Source organism: Oncorhynchus mykiss, chromosome 17 (assembly GCF_013265735.2).
Source record: "Oncorhynchus mykiss isolate Arlee chromosome 17, USDA_OmykA_1.1, whole genome shotgun sequence".
NCBI classification, from domain to species: Eukaryota; Metazoa; Chordata; class Actinopteri; order Salmoniformes; family Salmonidae; genus Oncorhynchus; species Oncorhynchus mykiss.
This window is the reverse complement of record NC_048581.1, coordinates 35,138,897-35,165,902: the sequence shown is the minus strand read 5'-3', so window position 1 is coordinate 35,165,902 and position 27,006 is coordinate 35,138,897. Positions and strand designations below refer to the sequence as shown.

The window sequence follows — 27,006 nt, the reverse complement described above, 5'->3', positions numbered from 1 at the left end:
CATAAGAACGTTAACCGAACATTATCAAGATGGTAAGAATCAAATACACATCACAATCACTGTAACCAGTCTTTATTTTGAATATATAACTCAGCATCAGTTTAATAAAAGACTATGCTACATCTCAGGGGGTGACCTGACATTAATTTCAAAATAATATGGCCTTTGCAAGAATTCCCTTCTTTAATTCAAAATTGCCCATTCTTTTCTATTCCGATTTGTTCATTCATGCAGTGGAACTGACCCCTGGTTCCTAGCCAAGTCTAAGGAAGATACCTGAGCCCTGTGAGGAGAGGCTGGACATGCGAGGCAGAGTAGAGGACATGCCATGGTGACTGCCGCTGGACTCCGCACTGGAGCTGGACCAGTCGGACAGCTTGGACATCTTGGATGACTGGAAACCTGTCCGAGCGTGGAGAAGTGTTAACACATGGAAAGAGCACTTGAATTGCAAAATGCAAATAGATGTGCACAATTTACTACTGCACAGTTACACACACACTAACACACAGCCAACGCATTCACTTTCCAACGCATTCACAAACACAAAATCGCAATTGAACACACAAAGTAAAATCATCCATAACAAAACAACTTTTTTACCGGAGTAGGGTTTAAGTGGTCTAGGAGGGGCCTTCATGGAGGAGTCTGGCATTGGTAAGGTGGTGGTGCCGTCAGGGTAGGCAGGCTTGATCAGGAGCTCCTGTCGGCTGGGCACCGGAGGCCCTGGGGCCGCGGTGGAGGACAGGATGTAAGGGCCCACGGCCGCCACCCTGGAGGGGCCACACGGCTGCAGGGCCTGGCTCTTTCTGGGGACCTGGAGAATGTTTGGGTAACACTATCTAAAGTTAGCAGGTATGATGCTTTATTAGTATGAGCCTTAATCATATCTTATTATGAGTCTTGTAATATGTAATGTTACCTTATGTAGGCCAGGGATGGGTGGCCCGCGGTTTTGTAGGCCCGCGGATCATTTTCCATAAAAATATATTATAATAATAATAATAATAATAATAATAATAATAATAATAAAAACAACGTTTTTAGGAACTCAGTCGGGTCTCATCTTACTGCTGAGAGTTAAGGGGGCTGCTAAAACGTTTTACTTGCATGGTGAGGTGGGGCAACAATTTCACTTAAGTGCCCCCAAAAGTATGGATTTGGGTACTCGACACTTGAGCCACTGTGGACCCTCGTGATAAGTTCGGATTTTCTGTGGCCCCCACCCCCATAAAAGTTGCCCATCCCTGATGTAGGGACGCAGGAGTAAAAGATTACTCCTGCACACATCACATTGATCTCGTGGACTGCTCTGTCTATGTATTGGTGATACATGTCCGTGGCCCCACTCCTCAGCTTAGTTCCAATACATGTGGAGCTGATGTGGTCTGATGAACACTGCATTAAGGGAACAATAAAGCTTTTAAACTTTTAACCTCGTCTTGACTCACGGGCAGGTTCTCCTTCTGCTGTAGCGCTGCCTTCTTCTTCCACAGGCGTTCACGGAGTTCGGCCACTCGCTTGTCCATGGTGGCCACCTCCAGGTTGCGCTTGCTCAGGCTCTCACGCTGCTGTTGCAGCTTGGCACTCTGGTCCTGGTTCAGTTTATTCCTCAGCTTAAATCGGGAGGAGAAGTGAGAAAGAGCTAGAGTCAGCTTAGTGTGTGTATAGAGCTTTTCCCACTACTGAGCAGAACTAAGCCGAGGCAAACCAAGCTCTACTGAGTTCTAAGAAAAGCTCTAAGAAAACTTCAGAGACAACAGTTTTATTCTGGGGTATACACTATATATACAAAAGTATGTGGACACCCGTTCAAATTAGTGGGTCAGGCTATTTCAGCCACACCCGTTGCTGACAGGTCCATAAAAGCGAGCACACATGCCATGCAATCTCCATAGACAAACATTGGCAGTGGAATGGCCTTACTGAAGAGCTCAGTGACTTTCAACGTGGCACCGTAATAGGATGTCACCTTTCCAAAAAGTGATTGTCAAATTTCTGCACTGCTAGAGCTGCCCTGGTCAACTGTAAGTGCTGTTATTGCAAAGTGGAAACGTCTAGGAGCAACAACGGCTCAGCTTCGAAGTGGTAGGCCACACAAGCTCACAGAACGGGACCACCGAGTGCTGAAGCGCGTAGTGCGTAAAAATCAATTGTCCTTGGTTCCAACACTCACTACCAAGTTCCAAACTGCCTCTGGAAGCAACGTCAGCACAATAACTGCTCGTTGGGAGCTTCATGAAATGAGTTTCCATGGCCAAGCAGTCACACACAAGCTTAAGATCACCATGCGCAATGCCAAGAGTCGGCTGGAGTAGTATAAAGCTCCCTGCCATCAGTATCTGGACTTGTGGAAACGCATTCTCTAGAGTGATGAATCACGCGTCACCATCTGGCAGTCCGATCAATGAATCTTGGTTTGGCAGATGCCAGGAGAACGCTACCTGCCTGAATGCATAGTGCCAACTGTAAAGTTTGGTGGAGGAGGAATAATGGTCTGGGGCTCTTTTTCATGGTTCGGGCTAGACCCCTTAGTTCCAGTGAAGGGAAATCTTAACACTACAGCATACAATGACATTCTAGACGATTCTGTACTTCCAACTTTGCGGCAACAGTTTGGGGAAGGCCCTTTCCTGTTTCAGCATGACAACGCCCCCATGAACAATGCAAGGACCATACAGAAATGGTTGGTCGAGATTGGTGTGGAAGAACTTGGCCTGCACAGAGCCCTGACCTCAACTCCATCGAACACCTATGGGAATTGGAATGCCAACTGCAAGCCAGGCCTAATCGCCCAACATCAGTGCCTGACCTCACTAATGCTGAAATCAGTGGCTGAATGGAAGCAAGTCCCCACAGCATTCTTCTAACATCTAGTTGAGATCCTTCACAGAAGAGTGGAGACTGTTATAGCAGCAGAGGGGGGACCCAACCCCATATTAATGACCATGATTTTGGAAATAGATGTTCGACAAGCAGGTGTCCGCATTCTTTTGGTCATATAGTGTATGTTTGTCGTCCCGCTGTGTTCATGATGTTATTTTGCAGAGTCTACCTGTAAATGCCGCAAAAATAAACTTGTGTGGAAGCAGGCTAATATGACCTTTTCTTACCTGCAGCTCCTTGTAAAGACGCTCCAGCTCGCCGGCGGAGCTCGGGCCGTCCTGAGAAGACTCCATCTTGACGCTTTTCACGGTCTCCAGCTGCCTGCTCAGCTCCTCCACTCTGGAGACGGCCACCAGGAGCTCGCGCTGCTTACTCTGAAACAGCCCGTTCATCTGCTCTATCTCCTCCACTATATGGCCAGGCACACACGCATGCAAATCAACAAACACATGCAAGCATGCACACACACAGACAGACATGTCAAACTTGAAAAGTAACATTTAGAGAATGCTAATGTGTTAGTTCAAAGCAAAATCTAAATGTTCCGTTAACTTCAAGATTTGATCTTAAACCTAAACATGTTCTGCGAACGTCTGGTATGGCACATTTTTTTTTTTAATTATTGAGAAATGTTTTAGCTAACATTCCCCCAAAAATTGCACCTTCAGGTTCAATAGTTTTTTTGATGTCCAAATAAATAACCTTAATACACAACGTTCCCATAACTGTCAGGTGTACATTCTCGGAATACACAGAAAACTGGACAAAAAAAAGATTCTGGAAACTAAAACCTGGAATCTTCTTTTGACCCACAAGTAGTTAGCTGGGTGTACGCTGTAGGCCAAAGCCAACCAGCTAAAACAGTGGCATTTTGTGTGAAGCAATGTCGAGTGTGTCAAGTTGGAAAAAAACCCCTCTTTATCGAGTGTCCTCGACTCCTCTCTCCCAACCTTGGCACTAACCCAGTTTGCTGTTGCTTTGGCGTTTCTGCTCCACTTGACCCTTGAGGGCCCGCACCCGCCGCAGCTTGGTCTCCTGGTTCTCAGCGTTCTCACGGAGCTGACGTAGTCTCTCCTGCTCTGACGCCTGCTGCTGCCGCTGCTCTTGCAGCCTCAGGTAGCGCAGACGCTGCTCCTAGCCGGCCAAACAAGAAAACACGTTCAAGTTCAGATTCAAGTTTTTAATAATACCCACGGTTTAGTAGTATTAGTAGTAGTATTATTTAGTAGTATTTGGTCCCATATCCCTGGCACACAATGACCACATCAAGTTTGTGACTATATACAAACTCAGCATTTGCAGTTTGTTTTTGGGTGTCATTTGTATCATGTCTTGCCCAATAGTAACTAAATACAGAATATTGTATTGTCATTCTGGAGTCACTTTTAGTGCATGCGAGAATAGAAGATGTTTCTGAACACCTATACAGTCACATGGAGAAGCACAAAGATAAGAGGATAAGAGCGTTAGCTTAATGACTAAAATGTACATGTAAAATGCTAACCTTCGCTGTTACCGGTAATGGCGAGAGGTTAGCATTCTCTATTGTAGCCTTTGTAAACTTCTAACTCAGTGTAGGAGGTCACACAGACGTTCCCATGTCTTTAAAGAAAAATACTTGCCTTTATTATTAGAGCTTAATAAAGAGAAGGCAGAGGGGACCGTGTGAAGAACTGTCTAGGAGGAAACCTCGAGAGGAACCAGACGCTAGAGCAAGCCTATTCAACTGGAAGCCTATGTCAAGCTAATAAGCATTGGTAAGAAAGGGAAAGAAACAACTTTTTTTTATTGGACATTGTCTCATCTAGAGCCCTGCCATGCAGGCCTATCTGCCTCACGCTGGCCTCGGCATGAGACGAGGTAAAGAATTACATGTCATGACCTTATTTAGTGGCGGTGCTTCTCTGCCAAACGAGTCAATGGGCTTGTTTGACATCGACTGCACGGATCTACAAATCCCCTTGCATCATAAATAATTACTGAGGATTATTTATAGCCAAGTCGGTCAGTCAAAATTTACCCACAACGTGTCATGCTCTCCAACATGGCCAATGTCTTGCCCTACCTTTGAGGCCAGGAGCTGCTGCTGCGAATTGATCTGCTGCTGTTGCCGTGATGCCATCTCCTGCAGCTCCGAGAGGGTGATGTCCATGCGAGGCGGTGCCACCTGGGGGGGGGGGTCAATAATGACAAAGAACGTGTCACACCACACCATTAAACCGCCCGGCTTCCACCTTCCTTCATTTTAATGTTGTACAATTGTTTCACTCACCCCATTTTCCATGCATCGGTCCACAGGGACCATGACCATGTTCCTTTTGGCCGAGTGATCGGAAACCCTTGATCCACCTATACAAGACAAAATACAGCTGTCTTGTGTGTGTGTTTATATCTAACTGTTGGAGAGGGACATGCGTTTGCTTCACAACTGATCATGGGAAGTGTAAAAAGAGGTGAGAAGCTAATTGCTATTTTGGGAAATTGGGGGCTCCAATTTGTTTGTGTACTACAGTCGGTTTATGACCAAAGACGGAACAAACATGACCCGGAAAACCGACACAAGACCCCCGAGCACTGCGCCATGAATAGGGGTCATACTCTGAAGATACGGGATGAAAAGGACAAGCATGAGTTGTAGAACTGCTCATTATGTAATAACTGGTGGAGCAGCCAAAAGAACCAGGCCTCGTCCACACAGTTGCTCTTCCCGTGCCAGTGTCTGACGGTTATGCAATGCTGTTTTGCGAACAGCTTATATGGGTAACCAAAAAAAGGCAGAGCAACAAGGCTGATCCCTTTAATAAGCTCTTTGGGGGTCCACAACTCAGGCTTATTAGTTATACAACCCAAATCCTACACCTTATACGGTAATAACAGCACAAGCAAAACAAGGAGCCGAGCCAGACTGGTTGTAATTGACTACAATCGTGTCCCGAGAACAAATAATAAAGCCTTTGTGCTGTGATATCCCTTGCACTGCTCTGTTGCGTAATACGGCTTAGTCCTGCGTAGGGGGCCCGTCATTCCAAGCAACTAGAAACCCAAACACATGGACCTACACAAGGTTCTCAAATGAACAGAGAGCCTTGGGTTAAGAAAGAAAGGGCTTTCTGTTGTTTTCAAGTGACATAAAGGACTAAGTTATGAAGGGGCATCACATAGTGGTACCATTGAAAAGAACATGACCTTGGCTAATCGTCTCATGAAAACGCAACGCAGATATTCGAGGAAAAATAACAAGCACAAAACCTAGATCACAGCAATGAAAGTAAAGTGTATTGTTCCCTTTGGGCTCACTTTAACCATGAGGATGGGCGTATTCATGACACCAATTCTGTTGCAAAGCGGTTCTTAAATGGAAGCAAACGGAGAGGGGCCTACCTGAATTTGGCCAATAAAAACATGTTTTACTCTGTTTGCTTCCGTTTGGTTCTTAAAATGGTAAATGGTTTCCATAATGAATACACCCCAGCTGAGAGGGCAGTTAATGGTTAGCATGCCATCTCAGACTACAAGGTGCAGTTGTTTAAAAAGGTGCTTACACATGTGGAATCTATGTGAACCGCAACAGCACTAGGCTGCATTCAAAACAAATGTCCCCCCCTCCCCCGTAACATGGCGAAGACTCGCGCTTGAGCTGTTTACTTTCGGTCGTGGTCCACCAGCTTCAAACAGCTGTAAAAACTATATTTTTTTGTTATGAAACATATTTCACAGCGATGTAGATGGTACAATGATTCCCTATACTATTCAGTGCTTGTTTTCTCACATAAACTGAAATTGAGTGAACAGTGTTGAATTTTAGCACCCAGGAATTGACAGAGCAATTTCTACATTGGCCGCTTGACCTGATTTCCGCTAAACAGATCATCAAGTTATAGCAGAAATCTACCTCACCAAGCAAAGTGAGAAGAATAAGAGCACCACATTGAAGCTGCCCAGCAACACCCGTTGGGGTGGTGTTGTCATCATGTTTGACAGTCTCCTGGAGGGGAAGGAGTCTCTCCAAGAAATGTCCATATCATAGTCTGTTGATTATGGACAGCCCCATCAAGAGGATCCTCCTGGATGATTTATTTTGTGAGAGAGTGGTAAGCAGCCTGAAACTCCTGAAACGTGTAGCAGTAGCCATTGCATGGATTGAGGGAGACAATACCATCCTGTCTGATCAGACTCTGCTTGCAGATGTAAGAGAAGAAATCCATACTGCCCTGCCCACTTCACTGTTGCTCCAAGCAGAGGAAACTGCAGTTCTGAAATGCATCAAAAAGTGTGAAGACTTCTGCCTGAAGCCTATACACACCGCAGCATACATGTTGGACCCCAAGTATGCTGACAAGAGCATCCTGTCTGGTGCAGAGATCAACAAGGCCTATGGTGTCATCACTACTGTGTCTCGCCACCTTGGCCTGGATGAGGGCAAGGTTCTTGGCAGTCTGGCGAAGTAACACTTCCAAGCAAGGGCTTTGGGATGGAGATGCAATATGGTAGTCGTGCCAACATCTCATCAGCCACCTGGTGGAAGGGACTTTGTAGATCTGATGCTGTTTCCCCTGTTGCCTCCATCATCCTCCAAATCCCACCAACAACAGCCGCCTCAGAGCACAACTGGTCCTTGTTTGGGAACACACACACACACACACACACACACACACACCAAAGCACCAATACAAGGGTTGAAAAATTGGTGGCCATCCGGGCAAATTTGAGGCTTTTTGAGCCTGACAACGAGCCATCCTCAAAAAGGTTGGAAAGTGACAGTGAAGATGAGGCCTCAGTGTCTGATGTTCAAGAAGTGGACATTGAGGAGGTCCAGGGAGAAGACATGGAAGCCTGAGAGGAAGACAACCAAAACATACAGATGTATGTTGAAAGCTTTATGGGAGATGCAATGGATCATTGGAGATCATTCAATGTTCCCTTTCTTTTGTTGTTCAGTGAAATCATCCCATGTAAAGAGTCTACTCATTTAATTAAAGTTCAATTCGTAACTAAATATATATTTTTTATTTCTATTGGAAGGATGGAATAATTTGCAATTATTATTTTATTTTTTTACCCCTTTTTCTCCCCAATTTTGTGGTATCCAATTGTTTTTAGTAGCTACAACTCCCGTACGGGCTCAGGAGAGACGAAGGTTGAAAGTCATGCGTCCTCCGATACACAACCCAACCAAGCCGCACGGCTTCTTAAACAGAGTGCATCCAACCCGGAAGCCAGCCAACCCGGAGGAAACACCGTGCACCTGGCAACCTTGGTTAGCGCGCACTGTGCCCGGCCCACCACAGGAGTCGCTGGTGCGTGATGAGACAAGGTTATCCCTACCGGCCAAGCCCTCCCTAACGCGGGACGATGCTAATTGTGCGTCACCCCACGGACCTCCCGGTCGCGGCTGGTTACGACAGAGCCTGGGCGCAAACCCAGAGTCTCTGATGGCACAGCAGTACAGCGCCCTTATCCACTGCGCCACCCGGGAGGCCTGTAATTTGCAATTAAGTCTACTTATGATAAGGTAAAAGGTTTATGTTTCTGTCTCCATATGATATGGTAAATATATCCAATGCAAAAAAAACATCTACATTTATATGGAATTAGTATTAAATTGCATATAGTCCCGTTAATTCCCACAAAGTTTCCACCACTGAATATTCCCCAAAATATGCAACCCTAATCACAGCCAATCACAACACTGGCAGGTCAGTAATACTGCGAAACACCGTCATTTCACTATTACTGCAGATCTATTATGTACATTTTCTGAAATTACAATGCAAAAATGAAATACAAATCCTATGTGTAGCACCTTTAAAGTGTGTTAAAGTGTTCCATATTCTACATCATATGGGGGTGTGTTCATAAACTGGATTGTGTTATTACAACCAACAACCACAACGGACGCTGTGACAATAGTGCCACTGGGTTATGGTAAGTTCATATAAAATATACAAAATATAGAAGAGAACACAATAGTAGCAAAAGAAGGATTAAGGACGGCTGAAGAATCTTTCTGCCAGGCATTTACATACGTCTTGGTATGTGTGGGCCATGTGGCACACGGGGTGGCATGGCATTGCTCAGGTTAGTCACAGACAGTGCCCGTGGCATATCATCATCACCACACACAGGCTGCATCATGAACTGCATCCTATTCCTTATAGTGCACAACATTGGCCAGGGCCCACAGGCCATGTGGGACGCAGTCACAGTCAGAAAAATCCTGGGTGACCTTTGGGCCTGAGAGAATGCAGGCAAGACATAAAACGAGAGTGTACCCTGTTAAATAACGATGTCCCCAGCAGCCGCAAGAGATCACGGAGATTTTAATTATCTCAGCAACGTTTAGAATGCTTGGCATTGTGCCATGGTCAAAACCGCATGCGTCACCAAATAACAGGAAGAAATACAATCTTATCACACATTTTTTCTTTGTTATTTTGAGTTTTTACTTCACATGTGACATTGTTCAAATCCAATTGTGGCCACGTAGCAACTCTAATATGGTAACAATTGTATTGAAATTCATCATCCCAACAATGGGGACAACGAAATGTGTCTGCCAGTTAGAATAGTAGCCGGCTGTATTAACTTTGGCTCAAATGTAACGGAATATAGGACGAATAGAACATTGTGTACACCACACACATAACAGTCAGTAAACACACCTGACTACCCAGGCTTCCCCATTTTTCAGGCTACACTTGACACATACAGTTACCACACTATTTAACATCCAGGGTACTGGTGGGGGATGGGCATTGATAAATGTGTGTTTGTGGCTCTCACCCGACTCTCTGCAGGGTGCCCGTTCGTGGCGCAGGAGGAAGCGAACCTCCCCCCTCTGCTGTCCCCAATGCTGGAGCACGTCCAGCATTCGCTCTCCGTCACTAATGGCGCGTTCTGGTGTGACAAAGAAAGATGCCTGAGTAAGCGGTTCTTGAGTCCAAGGCACGGTTCCATTTTGGTCCCTTGCCTCTTACCCTTCAGGTGTTCACATCTGACGGGATAGTGGTACTGCTTTCACCTATTACATCACTTTTAAGATTAGTGAACATCGAAGCTGTAGGGGCTAGAGAGTGAAATGGAACAGTTTTTTTTGGGGGGGGGGTACTCCTACCCACCACTGAAAACTTTGGCCTTCGATTGGTTTCATTCAGTTCAACACTGATGAGTGCAGCCCTCCTTAACATAAACCTAGAGTTAACACTGCTGTTAAATGTTAGCCAGGATATGTCCTGGCTGGTCTAGCAGTCATACCACAGTCTCACACATGACTACGGTGAAGGGCCCATGCCCTTCTAGCACTCCTCTCCTACTTACTTCACTGTCTCTTTTTACTGCAGAAGACAGAGTAAGAACCGTTCTGAAACTCACCTGAACCTCGCCACATTTCAGCTAGGTAGCATTCTCCCTCCCCGGGCTCCTTGCACAGCTCCACCACATCACGACACAGGGTTTCCGGGGTAACGGGCACCTCTGTGAAATGCTGGTCGTTGTTGCTGAGGTACACGGTGAGGAACATCTAAGACACAGTAAAAAAATAGACCATTAGAACAGCGTTACTCGACATTGGTGCTGTGTACAATATGATAGAATGAGAAACCCTGTTAAAAGAACATCTGGGTCCAACCCCAGACAAAGACTGAGCCAATTCAGAAAGCCCATCGCAGTGGGGGACTCGCAAAAATAGTGAGAACAGAATAAGTAGCACATTAGGTACCTGTTCCATTTGAAAACAAACAGATGGTCAATGTCTATTTTGGATCCAAAAATCTTACAGGGAGTCATTTGTCAGTGTGGTCTTTTTTCCTAATAGGGGCAATTCCACGGTAACGGAATTGGGCTTAGACTCATATTTTTTTACTTAAAATGTATGCCAAACAAAAACCATTGATTTAAAAAAAAGTTTACAAACCATACAACTCTACGCACAAGGACTAAGAAATTACAATGAACATAAATAAAAAAAATAAAACATTTACTGGAAGTTTGGTAACAGAATTTCAGTTAAATCTCCCTCAGTTTATGTGACCACATTTCCAAACACTTACAAATCTGCTCCGAATTAAGATTCAGAAATGTCTGCAGAAAGAATGGGATGTCAGCCATGACATGACACCCTGAATTAGAAAAAAATATATATTTTGGTTATTGAACGTGAAGTGGATTTACACCCGGTAACAGAATTGAGGCAACAGAATTTCATCATTGGTCCTTGATCTATACTACACAGAAATGCATCATTTTGGATATGAAGGTCATTCACCCTAAATACGTATACAAAGGTGCAATATCCTCGTTTGCATATGGAGGTATTATTCTACACACTGGCTATTATTTTATTGAGCTCCACCACCAAACAAGACCAAATGTGGTTGGTCTAGAACAAATCTGAACCAATCAAAGACGTCTATTTTTCACACGTTTGGACATCAAAGTACAGCACAGTAGAGATATGTAGAGTACAGTACAGAACACAGTAAATATAGTAGAGTATAGTACATTATAGGGTAATGTACTGTACCTCACTCTACTGAACTATATTCTACTTTTATTTATGCTGAATTATTCTCTACTTTTGTTTACTGTACTGTGGTGTCCAAACTTATGAAACATAGGTGTCCGTGACCAAATAAAGAATTTAAAGAGAGGGGGCTCGTGGGGAGGTGTCAGTAAGAGCCGGGAGAGGTTACGTTAGAGATAGAGAGAAGAGGTTGTCCTGACTTTTCTTCCTCTTTCTCTGACAACCAGACGACAGAAGGAGAAAGGAAAACATTTATCAGCTGAACATAATAGTACGCCAGCAAAATGGAGAACAGTAGCAACTGTTGTTTGTGACTATTATGATTTCCCATTGTACCATTTCAAATGCAAACATTCCGTTACCAATTTTCTGACATTCTGTTACCGATTTGGTAACAGATTTGAGTTTCAATCCCTTAATAATTCATGAAACAAAATCGATATCAGTGAAAACACGAATTAACTGGCGGGGCCTATTTAAAGAACAAAGCGTATGATTTCTTAATCTATCCCTGCTCATGTAAAGTGTTGGTCCCATGTTTCATGAGCAGAAATACAAGATCCCAGAAATGTTCCATATGCACAAAAATATGTTCTCTCAAATTGTGTGTACAAATTTGTTTACATCCCTGTTAGTGAGCATTTCTCATTTGCCAATATAACCCATCCACCTGACAGGTATGACACATCAACAGGCTGATTAAACAGCATAATAACTACACAGGTGCACCTTGTGCAGCGACAAAAGGCCACTAAAATGTACATGTTAAACAACAGGTATTTCTGTCTGTAATAAAGCCTATGCCCTCCCAGGCCCACCCATGGCTGTGCCCCTGCCCAGTCATGTGAAATCCATAGAGTAGGTTCTAAGAAATGTATTTCAATTGACTGAGTCTCCTTTTATGAACTGTAACTAAGAAAATAGTTAAAATTGTTGCCTGTTGCATCAGTTAGCAGGGGTCTAATTCAACATGATTGTGTTTTGATGTATTTCTAATACCTTTTAAGACTATCTGGTAGATGTTTTCTAAGACCCCTTTTCCATCTGTTTGACAATTTGTTTATTCCTAATTTTGAGGATGGAAAATGGTTGAAACGCATATATGCCTTAATTTCTCAAAAATATAGACTTGTGGCTTTCATTTGTCACCCAATTTAACATGGTCCTATGAACTTCACATGTTGTGCTTATGGGTCCTTTTACATAGAAGTTCCCACAGGGAATTCCACAAATAATAATGGCTTTGCTTCAACATCTGGAGTGAGCCAGCCCAAAGACAGAATGGGGACAATCTGGGAACTACTCCAGAACCCCCTCTGGAATTATAAAGGGGCGAATGCAGTTCTGAACATTTTTTCCAAAGAGAAAACTGGGTCTCAAATTCCAATAGAGCCAAGCTCCAGTCTCTGAAAATGAAAACATGATGAAGAGGCAACACTGTCAAGGACACTGGTCCTCGAGAAACGGGGGCGGGCTCTGTGAATTTGACCTTTCACAAGACTCTACATAGGTCAATGGTTTCATTTCAAATGCGCAAACGCTGCAGCCAGCCACTGTGACAACTGTATATGGGGGACAATAAAGGGTTATAGGGCCAAGTGCAAGTCAGCAATTTATTCGCACCATAAATAGCAGGCCAAGCCAAACACGCTCCGCTGCCCAAAGGTATAGAGGATGCAAGAAGCCATCATTGACTTGTTGCTTCGTAGTGGTGGTCTGGCATGGGGCCTGAAAGGTCCATATCACTGAGGTAACAGATGGGCTTTAGACTGCAGATGCATCCCAAAATGGCAACCCTTTTCCCTAGTGCATTACTTTTGACCAGGTCCATGAGGTGCCATGTGGGACACATCCTGAGAGTAACATGGAAGCTGTCCTGTAGACTCTGCCATCGCTGCAGCCCTACGTTCCCACTAACAACCTACAGAACCTACCATTCCGGAAACCTCTGCCTAAAACCAGTTATAATTTGGAGATAATCCATATCAAATCAGGAGATTTAGAACCTACTAAACTATCAATCTGATTGGTTTTCAAATTATTTGTCAAACAGAGCTGTCTACCAATTTCCTGAAATTTGTCAAAGGTGTTCAAGCCGGAACCCATTCATGATAAATCTATGATGTCAAGCACAGTTGGATTATGGAGAGAAACATAATTATGCCGAGGCAACAGTATAAAATAATAAAGCCTTCCACATCCGCCACAAACATCTGGCATTTAACAGAAGTGGCTGAGAGACACGTAACAATGCTAAACCACTCGTAATGCCGACTGATCCTACATTTGTGAAACCGTGGCACAAGCTTGCCAGCTGACACTCCATGCACCAATTCAAGTATCCGGTTTGAAGCAGCTGTGCACTAAAGGTTTAAAAAGAGGCTTTTTTTTGTCCTCTTTTAAAATATGCTCTCAATCTGGGCACTGGATCGGACTACAGCTGGGGATATGACTGACTGCCTTTCGGTCCTAGTCACGCTAGGAGTACAAGAAATCCACAGACTGGCAATTAGAGTTAGGATAACATCATGGCCATGTGCCCTCTTAAAAGGTAGACTCCACCATATGACATCATCATGCAAAGCCAGAGGACTTCCTGTTTGCAGAAAACAAGATAATTAATGTCCGCAAAAAGACTTCCCAACTTCCGGCCTCTCTTCAGACATGCACACATTGGGGAGTGGCAAATACCCATTGTGACGCACAGATGTTCCAAACTCAGTTTTAGACGAGACTGACTTTATGACCAAAATTTGCGTATTTACATTTTGTAGTCAATTTTGACACTAGAATAACTGTTTCTGACTCCTATCAATGCCACATAGGGGATTTGCAAGGGGATTTTTAAAAGGCAGTCGCACTTTAACAGTATATAGCTGATTTGAATCCTATTTGTATCTTGTAAAGCCGCTTGAAGAAAAATGTGGACCCCAGCTTGTTCCTCTGTATACCGCACACTTCTCAACAGCAAATGTATTTAAACTAACGCTGTTCATCAACCAAACTGCACGTACACTAATGTATTCATTTATTGAGTGGTAATAGGAAAACGTTGGACTAAATACACGTCTTAAGGAAGCCCATGTTTCAACCAGTACAGAAGTGGGGCATGGTGTCAGAGGTTGATAAAGTGAAGGAGGCTGTCATTTCCTGTTTCACAGCACTGGGCCGTCATTTTAATCACATAGGGCAAGGGCTATGGGAAAAGGTAGGCACATTGGGAGATCTGAGTGAGCCTTGAGGCCATCTAGGACAATCAGAGATGAAGTGCACCCTACTTGGTAAGGCTCATTAAAAAAAAGTTAATGTCTAAAAAGGCCTACAAATGCTGTGAAAATGCCCAAATATAGCCTCATTAAATAATGAGCATAAGATAATATTTTATTTACAACTACAATTCAGAAAAAAATGGGTCCGCGAACATTGGGGGCTTATGCTAATTCCTTGGCATGTCCCTGTTTGCTTGGCACCACTCACTGAATGCATGGCTTTTGTAAGACTTGTCGAAAACATTTCGACCGAATATCAAATTACATGCAAAGTAGCACACTTGTATTTCCATACACAAATGTATAGGGGAGCTATCATTGCTGGCTCTTGGCCTGCATCCGCGATTGCACCATATTCCCTATGTAGGGTAATACTTTTGACCAGGAACCATATGGATCTGGTAAAAAGTAGTGCACTATGTAGGGAAAAGGTTACCATTTTGGATGCATCCTTGCAGTGGATGATCAAGCCTTTAATAGAACAGGGGAATGTTATTTTCCCCTCAGAATAATCAGCCATTATGGAAATGTGACTTTTTTGTTGTTGTTGAATGAGCGCCAATGACAGCCCTTGTGCTATCCCCCACGGTAGATGTTCAATTGATCTCGTATTGTATGTACAGTGGGGTCTGAAATGATTAACACCCTTGATAAAGATTAGCAATAATGACTGTATAAAATCATTAAAATACTGAGCTATATTGTGTGCAACAAAATCATTTTTTGCGAAATTATATAATTGTATACATTTGCTTAAAGAAAGAGATTTTGTATAACAAGTCTCAAAAAGGTAGGGGTTAAAATGATTGACACCCCTAAAGATCTGGGATAGGGGAGGGTTTGGCCGGGGGGGGCATCACTTAGCTCTAGCGACTCCTTGTGGCAGGCCGGGCGCCTGCAGGCTGACTGATCGTCAGTAGAGCTGTGTTTCCTCCGACACATTGGTGCAAATGGCTTCCGAGTTAAGCGGGCGTGTGTTAAGGAGCGCGGTTTGGCGGGTCATGTTTCGGAGGACGCCTGACTCGACCTTCACCTCTACTGAGCCCGTTGGGGAGTTGCAGTGACGAGACAAGATCGTAATGAAATTGGGAGAAAAAAAGCTAAACAAAACATAGTCATTCATGTATTGTGTCATTTTAGAGTCACTTTTACTGTAAATAACAATATAATATGTTTCTAAACACTTTTACATTAGCGTGGATGCTACCATGATTTTGAATAATCAAATAAAAATACAAATCTTATTGGTCACACACACATGGTTAGCAGATGTTAACGCGAGCGTAGCGAAATGCTTGTGCTTCTAGTTCCAATGGTGCAGTAATATCTAACAAATAATCGAACAATTCCCAACTACCTACAGCTGAAGTCGGAAGTTTACATACACCCTAGCCAAATACATTTAAACTCGGTTTCTCACAATTCCTGACATTTAATCCTAGTAAAAATTCCCTGTCTTAGGATCACCACTTTATTTAAAAATGTGGAACGTCAGAATAATAGTACAAAGTGTGATTTATTTCAGCTTTAATTTCATTCATCACATTCCCAGTGGGTCAGAAGTTTACATACACTCAATTAGTATGTGATAGCATTGCCTTTAAATTGTTTAACTTGGGTCAAACATTTTTGGGTAGCCTTCCACAAGCTTCCCACAATAAGTTGGGTGAATTTTGGCCCATTCCTCCTGACAGAGCTGGTGTAACTGAGTCAGGTTTGTAGGCCTCCTTGCTTTTTCAGTTCTGCCCACAAAGCTTCTATAGGATTGAGGTAAGGGCTTTGTGATGGCCACTCCAATACTTTGACTTTGTTGTCCTTAAGCCATTTTGCCACAACTTTGGAAGTATGCTTGGGGTCATTGTCCATTTGGAAGACCCATTTGCGACCAAGCTTCAACTTCCTGACTGATGTCTTGAGATGTTGCTTCAAAATATCCACATCATTTTCCTCCCTCAGGATGCCATCCATTTTGTGAAGTGCACCAGTCCCTCCTGCAGCAAAGCACCCCCACAACATGATGCTGCCACCCCCGTGCTTCATGGTTGGGATGGTGTTCTTTGGCTTGCAATCCTTCCCCTTTTTCCTCCAAACATAACGATGGTCATTATGGCCAAACAATACAATTTCTTTCATCAGAACAGAGGACATTTCTCCAAAACGTACAATCTGTGTCCCCATGTGCAGTTGCAAACCGTAGTCTTGTTTTTTTATGTTGGTTTTGGAGCAGTGGCTTCTTCCTTGCTGAGCAGTCATTTCTCTAAGCAATTGTATTAGTACGAATTATTTTATACAGTCATTACTGCTAAACTTTATCAAGGGTGTCAATAATTTTAGACCCCACTGTATATATTGGAGAACCAGAAGTAGAATAGAATACTTTACTTCCTATGAGAGAATTTGTCCTATAGGCTACACTGTATTCCAGGTAGCCCCCACATACTGATAATTCCAGTTTTCAGAATAAGACGTGTGCATAGGCAGTAGTTGTATTAATAAAGCCACGATAGAATTAGAATGGATTGTTTTCAATTCTAAGGATAGATTCTATATAAACAGGCGGCTTGATTGAATACAATTCCCCTGATTCACACAGGGGAAAGGCAGAGCACTTTGACTTTGCGTGTGGGAGCAGCCCTAATAACACAACATCGCCCTTCTATTCAGACAGATCAGACAGCTTGGGGGTAAAGTTTCCCCTAAGTACATATCTAGGATCAGCATCCCCTCCCCCAATCCTAAAAATGCAAAACTGACCCATGATGAGTGTCTGGGGCAACTTAACACTATTCTGATCAGACATTGGCCTGGGAGGTCTAGTCTGTGGTAAAAAAAAAAAAAAATGTTTCACAGTGTGGGGCATCTAATGAGATCGGTGAGGCTAAGCTTCTCATTAATTGCGCATCAGTGTGACTGAGAACAAACGTCATTAGCAATAGGGATTCTAATTGGTGGAGAATAAGGTGAGCTAAGTGCTGTGAGATCTTTGGAAAGATTAGCTGTAATTGCAAATTGTTCCTCTGTTATTAGGTGACATAAACATAGGCGTCAGGCATTTGACCACGATAACTCGGACTAGAGAATCTATAACACATTCTCTTAACAAAATTTCAACTAAAAGGTTGTGTATTTGATCATGTATAAATCACTGTTGATAGGGATAGACTAAATTAATCGTGGATGGTGGTCTTAATCCGAAATCTAATTACTGACAAAGCCCTTCTTGCGCCTGAAAATTTCTTCCCAAAAAACAACTTTGCATGAGACGCCTTGAGGAAATCAAAATAACCTTTTTTTGTGACATTCATTCTTGGTGAGTTATTGTGCTGTGGTGCTATAAATGCTAAAGTGCTCAAAAGTAGGCATGGGAAGAGAACAAATTGAAATGACACACGCAAGTTGTTATCGGACCAACTGACCATTACATTTGGTTAAACAGGTTGAGTGAATTGTCGATATACCATGACGGACACAAATTGAAAGCTAATTAATTGGAAATAGAGAGTTAAGTTTGCTGTGACGGCAGTTACAAGCTAGAGGAGTAATCCAACCCACTGGAGTCATTCATTATTCATGCCAATAACAGCATACAACAAATGAGCATCTGTCAATACATGCATCATCGGGGCAAAGCCATCCTACGGAGTCCAACTTCAAAGAACTGTTGTGTTCCCTCTTGAAACAGGGACCTTTTCAGTTAAAGCGGTATCCTTTTCTCCATTCCATGTTTTAAAAAAGATATTAGCACTAACCCTTGACTTGTGGTTGTGTGGATCTTTAATAAAATGTTGGCAGATTGGGATAGGCTTGCGAGCCGGTCAGCTCCCAATGTTTTTAAGCTGCAGCCTGGACCCAGGCCATATGGCCAGGCTCACGTGACTTTACTATTGAATCAGCGTAGCAGTAGCAACCCTCCCCCGTTCCCAACCCCCACTGTGCTGAGCGTTACTCTGGGAGCAGAAAAACAGTACTGGGTGAAAGCAAATACAACCCAGTCGCTGAAATGTTTACATTTTGACATAGGCATTTTGGGACAATGGGAAATGTCATTGTAAATCTCCACCACAGCCATGGAGCAGTACTTTTGAATAATCGCCTAATGAATTTAGAAATAGCCTAAATGTCGCAGCAGAAAGAGTGTGTGTGTCTGTGTGGTTGCTACTGGTTACAGTGGTAACAGTTGCAAAGGCACTCTGTAACCTCAGGTGTGAGATGAGTTTAACAATAGTAATCAATGATATTTGGAACAAGAAAACAAAGTTAGGCCTAGCCTATAAACTAATCTATTATTTACCCCTATCTGTACCACCCCTGACCATGCTAAATAATCACTTGAAGATAGGAGGTCCTTGCAAGTTGAGTAAAAATCTATTCTCCGTTCACATAACCACATGATGGAACAGCCTGAAATAGATTTAGCCTAACCACCACATTTATGAGTTCCACCATGGCTAACACTAATTTTCCAGGATCTCAACCTATATAAAGAAACACAAGATGTAGGGCCAACACTATAGGGCTCCCAAGAGGAACAAACAGACACGCTGAGTTATATTTCGCTCACCGTCATTACAGTTTAACAATGCAGGGTCATTGTTCTTCAAATAGCTGTACTTCTTGTTTTGTGTCTACTTTCCAACCCATGTTTAACTAGCAAAATTACACAAGTGATAAGGCAACTGTCCTCTTCTTCACTAGGTTCAACTGTTGTCAAGATATGTCATCCACTCATTAGTCAAGGTTCCTTTTAAAGATCAGTGTCTGGTTGAACAAGAAAAGGGAAAACGTTTAGATGTTGTTGAGGATGACATGTTGGCTCTAATTTACACATCATCACTCGGGTATATTGTTACACAGTAATAATCATGTACTCTACCATGTCCAAGGGCTATAAGGACAGTAAATCCTCACTTGGAAACACCGGACCTCAAGGGAGCCAAACAAGTGACGCACTCAAGAGCTTCGATAATATCTGGATTTACCATTCTGCAGACCAGCTAATAATAGAACACCATTGTGCCCATTGTGTGTGGAACCCTGCACCCACCTCATGGAAAATCTAAACATAGAAACCTATCCAGGTTACGACTGGCAAAGATTAGAGCAATGCAGGAAAGCCTGTTCAAATTTGTAAGAATGTTAGTTTGTATTTTGTTTCACATAGTACAGTTTTATAAACAAATTCAGTCACACTTTCTTGCAGCACACAAAGAGGATCTTGTAAGTGTCAAACCCAAGAGTGGTTTTTATTTTTTTAACTAGGCAAGTCGGTTAAGAACACATTCTTATTTACTGGTTACAGCAGTCGTGCTCTGGGTGTGGGGTGTGGGGTAAGATTTGAGGCTCACGCTGCCTCTCATATGACTATGCATTGTATACATTCTACTCTCGATGTAAGGGCCTGAGACTGCTATGAATGGGTGCACTCAACCAAAGTATGCATTATCTGCACCTAAACAGTTTGCAATGTGCATTTACCTGGAGTCAATGGCAAGTTTATAAATTGCCTGACTGGGCAGATGAGTCAGATGGAACCACCCGTTGTATAAAAAAATCCCAATAAGGGTTACATTTTGTAAGCTGGGATGTTCTATATGAATTCAGTCACTTTTTGACAGCACCCCCTTTTGATTTGAACAAAACCTTCCATTCCCATTTTCCCACGGTAGAAGTGGTCAGACAGTGACTTTTTGGACAGGAATGACAAAACATTCAGGATATGGAGGAGCTCGAAATGGACCCATTTTGCATACTTCACCATGAGACATCCATATCTTCATCACTGAAAAATATCAACAATTGACTTTGATATTATTTCAAAGCTTACCGATTTGTCAAACTATTGTTACATTTATTTTTATACATTTTTTTAAAAAATGGTCTTATTTGCTTTTTTACCTTTAAAACTAGAATCTGTAGTTGAAACAATAACAAAGAGGACACCCTGTCTCTGTTTTGGTGAAAAGCTAACAGATGGGCATGGAGAAATGATAGACAGAGATATTGATTCAAGGACTGACTATCCATGATATCGGGGCCTCCCGGGTGGCGCAGGGGTTAAGGGTGCTGTACTGCCAGCTGTGCCACCAAAGACCCTGGGTTCGCGACCAGGCTCTGTCGTAACCAGCCTAGAGAAAATAAAGTCTCACAATAAGAGCTACGACACCAATATTTGTGCATACTCTTTAGAATTGTAATCTGTGGGTGTCACGGAGTAGGCTGGAACCCCATTTCATGAACCCAGGATCCATAGGTAAACAGATAGTAGGTTGACTGGTGAGATTGGAAGGAAAAATCCACTCCAAACCACTCATTCCTTTAAATTTACAGTGTTCAAAAAACAAATATGTGAAAACAATATTTTTGTGAACAAATGTCTAACTTTGGCATTATAGTAAGGTTGGTAGCAATAATGAAAATCATCTGTGGCATCTCAAGTCGTTTATAAAATCCATAATGCAATGCTCTCTATGGGCTGACTATCTGGCTAGATAGCTAACTAGCAAACACACAATAAGAAATGAAATGTCAGCATGTAAAGAAGCTAGTTTGCTGTAAAATTGCCTAAACAAACTGCACTATCAATTTAGGAGTCTACAATCTTAACCTGCAGATCGATGTGCCTCACATTTGACATTCCCAACGGCAGATATACTTTGAGATGGGAAACGTTGCCCATGCTACGTCAATGGGCCGTGAGGTGCATTCTGGGCGATTCTGGGACAAGAAGCGCTCTCAGTCAAGGAATGAATGAGTCTATTGGCGGTAAAAACTCAAAGAAGTACAACACTACACATCTATTCCGAGATATGAGATAATTAACTTGCTATCTGTAGTATCGTATAGCTTTGGAATCCAAACATTACAGCAGGTAGCCTAGTGGTTAGAGCATTGGACCAGTAACTGAAAGGTTGCTAGATCGAATCCCTGAGCTGACAAGGTAAAAAAAAATCTGTATTTCTTCCCCTGAACAAGGCAGTTAACCCTCTGTCGTCATTGTAAATAAGAATTTGTTCTTTACCAACTTGCCTGGTTAAATATAAAACATATATGTATGCCCCCAGTGCAATTCTGAAGTCTATACATCCGCAGTGCAATTTCAACTGATTTTTACTCGTGTCAAATTAACTAGTTATTGTATTTTGTTGAATTTATATAACACTCCATCTTTGTTTAGCAGTATCTAGTACAATGATTCCACAATGTTTATCGGTTTTCATCAGTTTCAATGGTGGTCTTTTATTTTGAAGGCAAACCTCCGATTCCACTATTGTTAATCACGCTAATGTTGCATACAACACTCTGGTCAAGGAAGCCCATAATTGGCCAAGATGTGGGGTATTCAAACAAATCTGTCCTGTATTGTTACCCTGGATTGGAAGACTGGGTTTACTGAAAGTCATTAATGCAGCCAGGGATTAATTGAAAATTGAAGGCTGCAAGCGCGGCAGGTAGTTTAGCGGTTAAGTGCGTTGGGACAGTAACCGAAACGATGCTGGTTCGAATCCTGACATGACTAGGTCTAAAATCTGTCGACATTGCCTTGGTAAATCTGCTCTTGCTCCCATAAATCTGCTAAAAATGACAAAAATACACAGTATTTACAGAACCGGCTATTGTTACCACTGTATGCCACTGTTGCCAGCAACATGTTGATTGTCAGTGTGCTAAAAACCTACTCAGATTTTGTGTGGAGATCCTGCCTTTGTCTCAATATAATAGAGAACTAGATGCTATAGGCTGAGGAACTAGATAAAACATAGCCTAGGGAGAGAGGGCATATTCTAAACAATTCTGTCTTGTCTAATCATAATCTTAATCATAACATCAAAGGAACATGTAGTCTGTTAAAATAACTCACCGGCATCATATTGGCTCCGTATCGCATGCAACGTTGGCTATTGCTATCTTCGATTCGAGGATATCAAATCCCTCACGTATTCGATAACCCAACAGAGCAGTGACATCGGATCAAGTTTATTCCTTTTTTCTGTCGACCCCGTGTATTATACGCACGAGAGCCTCTCTAATTTACATTCTCCTGTTACACAATTATTGATGTCGTCTTTACTGGAGACCTGTTGCAGTGGTATTGTAACAATGCCCTTCTCAATGACAACGATCTATCTATCCCTTGAAATAATTTCTCAGGATTAGTCCGGTGGCCACCTGATCGAAATGGCCATTTGGCCCAACAAAGGTTTTGTACAAATGTGCAGCCGTGAATAATAGAACGGCAGAAATAGTCCACTGTTAAATCCAATTTTCAATCCATATTTAATCTATCTATTAAAGACTAACATTTTTAGACGAATGTGTATCTTTACGGGCATTTGCCCACTAGGAAAGCTATCAATTGAATTAACAAACGACTGCAACCCAACCCAAACTCGAGTGACGCGATCTGCGAATATAATAGTGCTGCGTTCATAACCAAGAGGGAAGGTGGTAATCATCAGTTGTGAAGCGGTAAATAGGAGTTGTGTGCGTTCACATGCGTTCAACTCGTTGAGAAACGCTAATTGGCTAATGGCACACAAGCTGCATCAACCATAATTTAAAACTAGAGCTATCATGCACATTGGGCTACAAAAAATATATGAACAGATTCGTTTTTATGAATACTATTTTGTTGTTGCATGTAACTGCCGAAAATGCTATTATAGTGGCCCGGTCTTATTAAACTATCCGTAACATTGTAAAGTTACAGTCCAATGAGTATGATATTTACGTTTACGTTTGGTATATATGGTTATGTAAGACTTTTTGGGCGACCAAATTCAGATTTTTCACGTGGCAAATACTGTGAAATGTTTACTTACAAGCCCTTAACTCTTATTTTTCTTAAAACTGCATTGTTGGTTAAGAAAATATTTACTAAATATATATATATATATATTTTAAAGTAACACAATAAAATGACAATAACGAGGAGATATATACAGCGGGTACCGATACCGAGTCAATGTGCGGGGGTGACTATGCATAGATAATAAACAGCGAGTAGCAGCAGCGTAAAAATAAAAAGGGGTGTCAATGCAAATAGTCTCGTTAGCCATTTGATTAGCTGTTAAGGAGTCTTATGGCTTGGGAGTAGAAGCTTCCAAAGAGCCTTTTGGACCTAGACTTGGCGCTCCGGTACCGCTAGCCGTGTGGTAGCAGAGAGAACAGTCTATGACTAGGGGGGCTGGAGTCATTGGCAATTATTAGGGCCTTCTTCTGACACCGCCTGGTATAAAGGTCCCGGATGGCAGGAAGCTTGGCCCCAGTGATGTACTGGTTCGTACGCACTACCCTCTGTAGCACCTAGCGGTCTGATGCCAAGCAGTTGGCATAACAAACTGTGATGCAACCATGTTCTTGATGGTGCAGATGTAAAACTTTTCATGACTGTCTTGGTGTGTTTGGACCATGATAGTTTGTTGGTGATGTGGACACCAAGTAACTTGAAGCTCTCGACCTTGCTCCACTAAAGCCCAATCGATGAGAATGGGGGCGTGCTCGGCCTTCCTTTTCCTGTAGTCCACAGTCATCTCCTTTGTCTTGATCACGTTGAAGAGATTGTTGTCCTGGCACCACACTGCCAGGTCTCTGACCTCCTCCTTCCTTACAGGCTATCTAATAGTTGTCGGTGATCAGGCCTACCACCGTTGTGTTGTCAGAAAACATAATGATGGTGCTCGTGTCGGGCAGTGTGGAGTGCAGTAGAGATTGTGTCATCTGTGGATCTGTTGGGGCGGTATGCAAATTGGAGTGGGTCTAGGGTTTCTGTGATGATGGCATTGATGTGAGCCATGACCAGCCTTTCAAAGTGCAACAGGTTGGTAGTCATTTGGGTTACCTTGGTGTTCTTGGGCACAGGGACTATGGTGGTCTGCTTGAAACATGTAGGTGTTACAGACTGGGTCAGGGACAGGTTGAAAATGCCAGTGATTGCATTTTTGGTCAACACATGCTCTGAGTACACATCCACGTAATATGAGTTATAGATCTGTCATTCTCATTGAAAGCAAGTCTAAGAAGAGGTAGATTGGTTTTAAGTGCGCTATTTCGATGCTTCCCGTTCATAATTTTTTGTATAATTTACTTTCAGTTTTTATACACCAGCTTCAAAAAGCTGAAAATACTATATTTGGGGTTTTTGAAAATATATTTCACAGTGGTTTAGATGTTAAATGATTCTCTACATTGCTTGTTTTGTCACAAACTGAAATTAGAAGAACTATTAGAATTTTAGCATCCAGGTAAAGGCGGAGCGATTTCTGCATATTGCACCTTTAAGGCAAAAACTAAAGTAGGGTGGATGGGTAGGCGTATACCGTGAAAGTCTCGTGACCGTTCAAATCTCATCATGGAAAACTTTAGCATCTGAACTAATTAGCAACTTTGCAACTACTTACAACTTTTTAGCTACTTAGCATGTTAGCTAACCCTTTAACCTAACTCGTAACCTTTTAACCTCTAGCCTAGCTAACGTTAGCCACCTAGCTAATGTTAGCATTAGCCACACCGGCCACCTAGCTAAGGTTATCAACAACAAATCAGAATTCGTAACATATATGTTTTGTGAAACGTAAAATATCATATGAATTGTAATTTGTAATATATCATACGAAATGGATGATGGACATCCACAAATTAATAGATTACATACTAACACTTAATAATTGGAATGTTCCGGATTTACATTTACTATGTTACGTCTACCCCTGAGTGCAGGTTGGTTATAGAGGTCCTTTTCCTTTGTCAACAACATCAGAGTTGAGCATGTTATTTTTTTATTTTATTTAACTAGGCATGTGATAGAAGTGGGTGTTTATGCCGCGTTCAAATGCTAGTCGGAACTAGAAAACACGGACATTTCCGAGTTGCTAATTCGATGAAAGCATCGGTATAACTACAACCAGTTAGCAAATCGTAAATTTCAGCGTTTCCTAGTTCCGACTAGAATATGAGAGGCATAAGCATCCACCCACCCATTGGCGATGATAAACGAGTTTCCCAGTAATTACCAGTTGGAGGGCCGTTCAAATGGATTCATCCAATCATATGTTAAATACCAATTTCCCACAAAATTGTGACCGCAGCTTAATCCCACCTGGCAACAATAAACTCCTCCTTGTTTCACCGTGCTGGGATGTGGCTTCTACCACCCCCCTGACAGCATGTTGAAAAGAGGAATGTCCACAGTAGCATCGAAATCCAGGTACAATGTAATGTAGTTTAGGGAAGTTCAATCAAAAAGGCTGGTCTGAATGCTTGCTTTAACTTAATACAGTTAGCACAATATAATTTACTTTGTTTCCTATTATACATGCATAGTGGGAATGTATATGTTAAAGGTTACAAACGTTATCAGCATAGAGCCCCACAGTGGTGTCATAATACCCACAAAAGCTAGAGGTGAAACAGGGAAATGGTTCCACCATTGATTTTTTTTCCATAGGGGATTTTAGAGAAACTTAAAATAAGTGCTGTGTTTCGTGTAGGCTTACCCTGGCGTGTCGTTTTGATAACCATGGAAATCTCTCTCAGACAAGGTGATTTTTATGGATATGACTCACGCTGTGGTACTCTATAGTGTCATGTCTCTCCTCTCGCTTAATGTCATGCGGCATTCGTGTGCTAGTTGGAACTAGGAAACTCTGAAATGGTTGGACTGGTTGAACACGGCACGTATATACAGTACCAGTCAAAAGTTTGGACACACCTACTCATTCCATGGGTTCTCTTTATTTTTACTATTTTCTACATTGTAGAATAAAAGTGAACATCAAAACTATGAAATAACACATATGGAATCATGTAGTAAACAAAACAAAAAGTTAAAAATCAACATTTTATATTTGAGATTCTTCAAAGTAGCCACCCTTTGCCTTGATAACAAGCTTACCCATGTTCTCTTACTTGCTGTCATCCACATCGTCTCGATCATTTACAGTACACTGAACAAAAATATAAAACGCAACAACTTCAAAGATTTGAGTTAAAATCAAATTTTATTTGTCACATGCACTGAATACAATAGGTGTAGGTAGGCCTTACAGTGAAATCCATTTGTAATGTAGTGAAGCCGTCTCTATAGCAAAGCAAAGGTCTCTCATAATCATGTGAAACGTCAATTGCTATGGAAATGCTGTATAATGATGCAACTATGCTGGTGATACGATATGGATTACAATTATTATCCTGAATATTAAGGCTATACTCACTTCATGTTACACACATACACTCAGCCACAGAAATTGGCCGGGTTATTATTTATTCAGACATCACACATTATATATTCTTACTCTTATCCAGAATTCACACACTCTCACATCCAATATCACA

At 42.2% G+C, this 27,006-nt stretch overlaps 1 protein-coding gene across 4 annotated transcripts in view; it reads right to left on the bottom strand.

The window, feature by feature from the left end:
* LOC110493802 (apoptosis-stimulating of p53 protein 2) overlaps positions 1-26,307 on the bottom strand; it is a 43,644-nt gene extending 17,337 nt beyond the window's left edge. The window contains exons 1-10 of one of the 4 annotated variants that reach the window (XM_021568298.2): positions 26,169-26,307; positions 10,258-10,405; positions 9,670-9,783; positions 5,159-5,235; positions 4,952-5,053; positions 3,849-4,020; positions 3,114-3,295; positions 1,437-1,616; positions 604-817; positions 277-402 (exon numbers count right to left, since the gene is read on the bottom strand). In XM_021568298.2, the coding sequence (XP_021423973.2) occupies positions 277-402; positions 604-817; positions 1,437-1,616; positions 3,114-3,295; positions 3,849-4,020; positions 4,952-5,053; positions 5,159-5,235; positions 9,670-9,783; positions 10,258-10,405 (1,315 nt within the window). In that variant the 5' untranslated portion in view covers positions 26,169-26,307. Of the gene's footprint in view, positions 1-276; positions 403-603; positions 818-1,436; positions 1,617-3,113; positions 3,296-3,848; positions 4,021-4,951; positions 5,054-5,158; positions 5,236-9,669; positions 9,784-10,257; positions 10,406-10,934; positions 10,955-22,534; positions 23,110-26,168 lie in introns of those variants that run through there. The other 3 variants (XM_021568296.2, XM_021568297.2, XM_036949786.1) reach the window with 3 other exon arrangements.
* Positions 26,308-27,006: the final 699 nt, after the last annotated feature.